This window comes from Cyrtonyx montezumae, unplaced genomic scaffold (genome assembly GCF_038088225.1).
Source record: "Cyrtonyx montezumae isolate F1298 unplaced genomic scaffold, pur_monq_1.0 scaffold_3, whole genome shotgun sequence".
Lineage (NCBI taxonomy): Eukaryota > Metazoa > Chordata > Aves > Galliformes > Odontophoridae > Cyrtonyx > Cyrtonyx montezumae.
In genome coordinates this window covers 145179925-145187728 of record NW_027072034.1, presented here as the reverse complement: position 1 = coordinate 145187728, position 7804 = coordinate 145179925, and the positions used below count along the sequence as shown (strand labels likewise).

The 7804-nt window shown below is 41.7% G+C and overlaps 1 protein-coding gene across 1 annotated transcript in view; it reads left to right on the top strand.

Moving 5' to 3' along the window:
* Positions 1–1967: 1967 nt before the first annotated feature.
* The window catches only part of TAFA5 (TAFA chemokine like family member 5), a 417997-nt gene continuing 412160 nt past the window's right edge, over positions 1968–7804 (top strand). The window contains exon 1 of the mRNA XM_065743558.1: positions 1968–2079. Within this exon, the coding sequence (XP_065599630.1) occupies positions 1968–2079 (112 nt within the window). The remainder of the gene's footprint in view (positions 2080–7804) is intronic.

Sequence of the window (7804 nt, the reverse complement as noted above, 5' to 3'; positions counted from 1 at the left end):
ACCATGCTCCTCTTCTTATTTGCCAACCCTGCCTGTACCCAGGGCACGACCAGGTTGTACAGAACTTCAAATGTTGAAGACATTGCCATGAAGACTTCAAATTGAAAAGCTTGACTATTTGGGCCCACAGCTTTTTTTAATTACCCTTACGTCTAACTTAGCATGGGTAAACTGGAGTCCCTAAGCAGAGTTCCACACCAATGCATCCCTGCATCTTCAGTGACAAGAAACCACATGCCCCATAAGGACCACAGATGAATACAGGAGGAGACTACAAGGCATTGAGGCCCTGAAGCTTGTACGGAGGAGGGCAGCGAAGCTGTCACGGGTCTGGAACACAAGTCTTACAGGGAGCAACTGAGGGAGCTGGAATTGTTCAGTCTGGGGAAGGCCCGGGGGAAAAATAAATAAATAAATAATAAAAAGCAATGATTATTATCGCCCTCTACAGCTTCCTGGAAAGAAGTTGTGGCAAGGGGTGGGCATCTCTCTTCTCCTAGGTGAAGAGTTATAGGGAGAGGTAACAGCATTAAGTTGCACTAGGGGAGGTTCAGGTTAGGTATTAAGAAAAAATTATTTTCAGAAAATATGGTGAGACATACAGACTGCCTGGGGAGGTGGTGGTGTCACTATCCCTGGAGGTTTTCAAGAAAAGGGCAGATGATGACACACTGAGAGAAATGCTCTAGACTGGTTACAGCCATGGGGCTGGACTGAACGATCTTACTGGTCTTTCCGACGTTAACAATTCTGTAAATGTTTCCGTGACCACAGATGTCGAGCCGCGCAGGTGAGGGGGCGGGAAGACGCCCCAGTCCCCCTTCTTTCCTGTGCAAACACCGTCTTGGATGCTCCGGGGCTCTCCGGCCGAGCACTGCCTCTGACCCTCCCGCCGTCCCCACCGCCTGCGGTCCGCGCACCGCGCTCCCAGCGGAGGCGGCGGCGAGCAGAGGTGGAGCGGCCCGGCCAAGAGGGATCGCGGCTGCGCGCAGGTGGTACGGCACCGGGAGAAGGGCCGCTCCGTGCGCTCTTCACCTGTGGGCGTGACCACCGTCCCCCCCTCCTCCTCTTCCTCCTCCTTTTTTTTTTTTTTTTTTTTTTTTTTTTTTACTCGAAGGGCCGGCGCTGCTCTGCTGCAGAGATTATAAACGGAGCTGCGGCTGCGGAGCGGAGGTCGTCTACGTTATTGCTACCGACCCGCGCGAAGTGTCCCGCTCGCTGCGCATCCGCGGGACCGGCCGGGAAGGGGACCAGGCTGGACTCGCCGCGGAGCGCCGCTTTGCTCGGTGGACCGGACCGTCTTTCCCCTGTCTCCATCCCCGGCCACTGGCGGGCACCTCCACCCTCCCCTTCTCCTAAGCGGGATCGTCCTCTCCCTTTCGCGGTGTTGCCCGGCCGGCAGGCAGCGGCGGGCTCCCCGGTGCCCCGGCCCCGCGGCGGCCATGCGGCGCTGCGCTGTCAGGCGGCGGGCGCCCTAGGGCGGGGGGCGGGAGAGGCCGCCCCGCCGCTGGCACCGCCTCGGTCACGGTCTGTGCCTGAGGATATCCCCTGTCCTGGGGGAGGGGGAGGAAATCGGGGAGAGAACGGGACAACTTAACGCACGCTGAAGAAGGAGAGAGGGAGGGGGAGAAAAAAGGCTCATTTACGGGACGTCTTCAAAGCTCAGCATCGCGCCAGGCGTCCGAGCTCCCTATAGGACACGCCAACGCTGGTGAACCTCAGCACGGCGGCAGGAGGAAGGCTGGCAGCTGCTGCTGCTACCGCAGCGAGGTCCCGCACGCCTTAGAGGCTCCTGAGCTTTCCAGCTGGAAGATGCGTCCTGCTGCAGCAGTGTGCCGCTGCTGAGGAGCGCGGGGCTGTGAAGCATGCTTGCCTTTGGGATTACGTATGGAGAAAGGCCGTCGGTCCAGGGAAGAGCTGGCTGGTGAACCCGTCTGACTTTGTCCCCTTCTGGGGAAGTGGCTTCAATGGCTCCATCTCCCAGGAGAGGCAGTAGGAAAGATGCCAATGCCTTGCCAAGCATGTCCTCAACTTTCTGGGCTATCATGATCCTGGCTAGTCTCCTAATCGCTTACTGCAGTAAGTACATGTTTGTCCATGTGCTTTTCCTGGATGTAAATCTTCAGGTAACGCTTCAGGTGAAGGCCAAGGTGTGAGGCTAGCAGATGTGGGGGTTGTCCATAGTTAGCCTCACGTCTTGACTCCTCTCATGATAAATCAAGTAGAGTAACACTTAAATACTGCTGTTTCTTGGGAGCGTTAAGTGTCCTTGGGTTGCAGATACGGCATGTCTACTCTAAACACAAGCATTTATTTCATCTTAGGAGCTAACTTTTCCATTGCAGTAACTGTGATCCAGTGTTCACTGTTAGCAGACATTACCCACTGCTCCCTCTGCATATGTACTCTTACTACTTTAGTCCACATTTCATCAATGGGAGCAGTTTTGCTTATCTTAACTCCTATTGGAAGCATGTACTTAGTCAAGCGACAGGTTCGTCAACATCTCTTGGATCGTGTGTGGTTTTCTGACTGTGAAATTGCACTGGAACAAGCCAGGAAACCCCTAGAGCACATCCTGAGCAGTTTAGTGAGCCCTTGTTAGTGGTTTTAGAGCCACTTCACGGGATCATCGGTAGAGTGTTGCATGTTCTTTTTCAGGTTTGGTAGGTTGTCCATTAATCATGCTCGTTTGGAGATAAATTTCCAAGAATCAAGTGGCTGGAATATCAGTACTTTTGAAGGTCTTAATTTTTTCTGTGCTCTTAGCAAGTGTAATTTCCAAGCAGTTTTGCAATATAACTATTATTTCTGCCTGTTCTTTTGGGGAATGCATGTTTGTCTATCATAACAGGGTGTGAATTTTTCAACTGGAAGAATAGAAGCAAGCAAACAAAATTCTTATGCAGCAATTAACAACAAACAAAACAGTAAGTTTTTGGGAGGGGCCTGCACAACTTTGCTAGAATGCATTCACACCGTATTTTCACAAGCTGAGTGTGACCTGTAATTTAATTGTAGTGTGCATTCTATTCCTGAGCTGTAATATGAAAGACTGCTCATCTTATTGGACTGTGATAGGTGGAGGTTATGATGAATAGGAACTGGATTCTTGTTTTCAGGAGCATTCCTGATGCGTTTCTTAACTCTCTGTGCCAGTCTCTCAAACTGTATGACCTTCTCCAATTCTGCTGTTTTTTCTATTTTTTGAAAAAAAAAAAATTGGATAAGAAAACCTTTAATTCACTTTGCATGTTACAGCGATGCTGCACTGACGACAGTGAGATGAAGCTTATTCCAAAAATAAGAGCATATTTTGTAATGGCTTCTTATAGTTTAATACATTTTGTATTGCACTTCTCATTAAAAAATCATATCAAACAGACCACTCTTCTAAATAATTTCATTTAGTACGTAGTGCCATATTACCATATTCAGTGTGCTAATATGCAGGGTATACTTGGCAACACTTGAGATTTACAGGAATTTGTATACCAAGAGAGAAGTGCATCAGTAGAGCATGTTTGAGAATGAATAGTTCAAGTGTAGAGGAAACTATTAAGGAATTTAGTGGTTTGTCTTAGAAATCTCTGGAGGATTCTAGGCTTTTTATAAAATGACACAAATTCTTCTGTGAGTTTATCTTCTATGAACATACCCTCAGAAAGCATTAATTGTAAACTCCTTAAAATATTTCTGCTCAACAGTGAGAGGTTGTTTTGTTTTTAAGGTGTGAAGTCTTTCACTTGAGTTGTTAAATCTTCTCTATTATTGGCATTGCTTACTGATAGATGTAAATGTTAATCTAGTAGGAAGACTATTTCTGATGTGTTTAAATGACCAGTTTCTAATTACTTCTCTCACTCAGTGTCAGTAATATTCTTCAAACATGTAGTACACTCTTCGTGCTGCATAATACTGAAAAACACCACGCAGCCTAAAATATGCAGTGTCAAAACACTCCACTGTTTATGCAATGTTTCACTGATTTGACAACTGCAATTCCAAATGTTAATGAAGCACCATGTACAATTTATCTAGCTCTAGTATTTGCAGAATTTAAAAAATGTCTTTTCTATGTGTAAAGGCTGAAGATGTCTAAAAATTGAGGGGGGGGGGCGGGGTGGGAGGGGGGGAAAAGCAGCTAGTTCAAAGTAAAGTACTGCAAAATTTATGAATTCTTTTTAAGATCACCTAGAATTTATCCTTTAGTTGCTGTATTTATTTCAATTTTTTTTTTTGACGAAAATCAGGATTGCAGTGGGGAGGAAGATGACTAGTTTGCTTTTTAAGAGGAAGAGTTTTGCACTTTTTTTTTCTTAAGTAAGAGAACTTGACTATCTAAGGAGTTCTGTATTTCTTTAGAAACCTCATATTCAGCTGAATTGCAGTATAGTTACTTGTATCTCTTACATAAAGCTGGATTATGTAGAAAAAATGCATGAACCTCATCTGTTTTTCTCTCACTGTATCAATTACATCAAACTTTGCACCTCAAAAAAAAAACAAACAAACTTGTCTTTACAGTGTTTTGGAGAAGGAAAAATGTAAAACTTATTTTAATTTTAGTAATTTTTTTAAAATTTAATTTTGAATATACTAGTCTGACAAAGCTTATTCCTAAATTAGTGATGTGAATATTTCTTCCCTTTCTCCAAGGTACTTTATGTATCTTTGTTTCTGGAAATATTTTTATTGTTCAATGGCTGTCCCCTTTAACTGAAAGCATCTACTTAATACTATGTTCTAGGTTGCAATTGACAGATAAACAGATACTATGAAGCCTGTTCTGAATGCGTGTGTACAAGCCATTAGATTTACTTTATACTTTAGTTTTCAAAGCATAGTTAAATTATTTTTGTCATGGTAAAATGATGAGCAGATAACTTTTTTCTTTCTTAAATGTTTAGATTATACATAGGGATAGTGGCTCCATCCTATGGTGGAAGAGAAACCTGCATCAGATCAATTAGGTTAGTTGCTATAGTGATAAATATAATGTAATATTCTCCCTCTAAACATTTGGTAGATTCTCGGCAGGAGAAGGCTGTTGAGTACACTAAAGTGATAAATTAGGCTGTTAATATACAAAGTTCACTTGTGAGACTACCGAGGAGTTTGTTCACTCATCAGAAGCATGATTAATAAAATAAAAAAGCAATTGAGAGACTTGGCTTGGTACTATGAAAAATATGGGTAGTTCTTATTAAAAAATATTACATTGATCCCACCTAAATTTGAAATTGTTGTTACATGTTGTTGGACACTGCTTGCTTGAGAAGTACCTTTTCATTGTACTATTCTGTAATTACTTTGTCTGGAAAGCTGAGGTTATAGTCTATAGGTGTTATGTTTTCCGTACACTGTTTGAGACTGCTATCAGGGATGAACATAGACAGTCAGCTGGACACTTCTCAAACAGGCACTTCTGCATCATCAGTAGGCTAGTGAGCAGTTGTTGGATGATATGTGGTCACTACTTGTTTGCATTTTACATGAATTGGTCTCCACTGAATGAAGGACTGCAGCTCCCATTGCTGATCTTATGTCATACTTACAACTTTTTTTTTTTACAGGTGTATGAATTTACTAATTTTTTCTAACTGGTCTGGAGTTTTATTAGGTTTTCTGCAGGAAGTACTGTGCTTGTATTTTTCCACAGCTCTGTCCGCAGAATTAATGTGACATATAAACCAACAGTTATAATTCAGACTTTTTTCAGTTTACTCCTACATCACATAATCTTTTATTAAATTAAATAAAAGCCAAGATATTAAAGTTGTTTTGTTGCATGATATCTCTGCTATGCCTTTTTCAGAAGGTTATTAAAAAAAAAAACCTTTAAATTTAGTGGCCTCTATAACACTACTGTTCGTCATTGTGAATAGTGAGCTGATGAGGGATTGCCTTACCCATTCTGTTGTCACTTGTCCAGATGATCTTTCCATAGAACTCATGGGTATCAACATAAGAAATAAATTTGTTTCTGCCTTTAATGTTGTACTTGACCCTTTAAGGATGAGTAATCACTGTACAAGATCTCAAATGCTTCCTCGAATTCTGAAAGCTACTGCTTCTGTGCAAATATAGTACAATATATATAATGTATAGCAGAGAAGGATGGGGACACTAGAAAGAAATTAACATTTTCAATTAAATTTATGGCATAGGGTTCTCCATGTCCTCCAGCAGGGTTGTAGAAGAGAGTCCAAGATCTCATAGCATATGCTGTGAAAACAGTATTGTATTGGAAGTGTGTGGTAGAGCCCCTTTGCTCTGACCTGTACTGCAATACAAACAACATCCACCTCTGATGTTGAGGGACAATATTATAAATGAAGAGACGTTATAGGTGAGTCCTGGATGTTGTCATTAACACAAAAACGCTTTTGCATGTTGAACTATGGATACTATTGTAAAAAAGCAGGGACAGATCTAGACAGTGTTGATTGACCATAATCTTTCAAGTTTAATTATTTGTTGCGAAACAGAATAGAATGTTTTCATGCTTAGGTTTATATTTGACCAGATGTATTATTCTGCTGTTAAACTGGGAATTGGTTATTTTGGGTCTGCTTAAAAGGAAGTTACACTGCTTTTTGTACAGACAAATGGCAGAACTACATATTGTTGAATTTTTGGGAAGTCATCTCTTTGGTGATATAATTCTATGTTAGCCCTGTAAGTGGGAAAATCTTCTTTAGTAACAATTCTGTAAAGGATGAACTACATGAAGTATATGCATTTTCCAATGTTTTTGCTGTAGACGTTTATTTCAAAGATTTTGTGCGTATTTTTAAATGTACAGACTGGCTAAAACGTAGGAATTGCAGACACAATAATGTATAATTTTGTATTCATATGATGACCTGCTGATCTTCCTAACTCTTTGTGATCTATCCTACTTCAGGCTTTGAATAGGCTGTTTTTTTTTTTTTTTTTTTGTCACCTTTCTTCAAGTACTTGATTGCCCTCAGTGGAGTATCTTGTCTAACTCAGAGGGGAGGGATGTAATTGGTTATTTCCTGAATGGGAGTTAGTTAGTTACTCAACATCATCTTGGGTTTTGCATCTTCTGGTATTTCTTTAAGCGCCTGTAGCCCAGGACATCAATAAAGACATTTTTCTTAACATCCAACCTGAATCTCCCTTGATGCAGCTTTAGTCCATTTCCTCTTTGTTTTCCAGCAATGGCAACTCCTGCTTTTCCAGGAAGTATGGTAGTAGGGTGGGATGCTTTCAGGTTAACATACCAGGCAAAATAAAGCTTTCTTCTGTCTTTGTGACTGGAAATAGGAATTTGATATATGACCCAATGGTTCTCTTTAGTGTTCTGATGGTTCAGAATGGGGGCTGCCTTTGTTTTTAGTCCGTTTGTTTTGTGTGGAGGTTAATTATGCTGTTAACAGATATGTTTTGTTGGTATTTTGTTTAGCAGAGTCTGAGTGAAAGCCCAGAGCAGAATGCCAAAGAGGCTGGTAATAATTCGAATTGCAAGTTCTGTTGGGTTGAACTGATCCCTGATTTTCTTCCATTACAAAGTAGAGTCATAGTGACCAGTTGTATTAGAGCACAGGGTAGACTCTCCTGGTTATTTTAGCTAACAAAAGCTGTATCATTAAGGAGAGAGGTTCTTAATTCTTACAGGAAGAAGAAATTAATAGGTATGGGGAAAAACAAGCAAACAAAAAAATTGGGTTTCCGAATTCTATCTTATCAAAATGTAGAAGAGAATTGTATTCTTGTTAATCAGTGTAATTTATGATGGCTTTTACCTTTGATCTTAGGCCTTTTTTGGTCATGA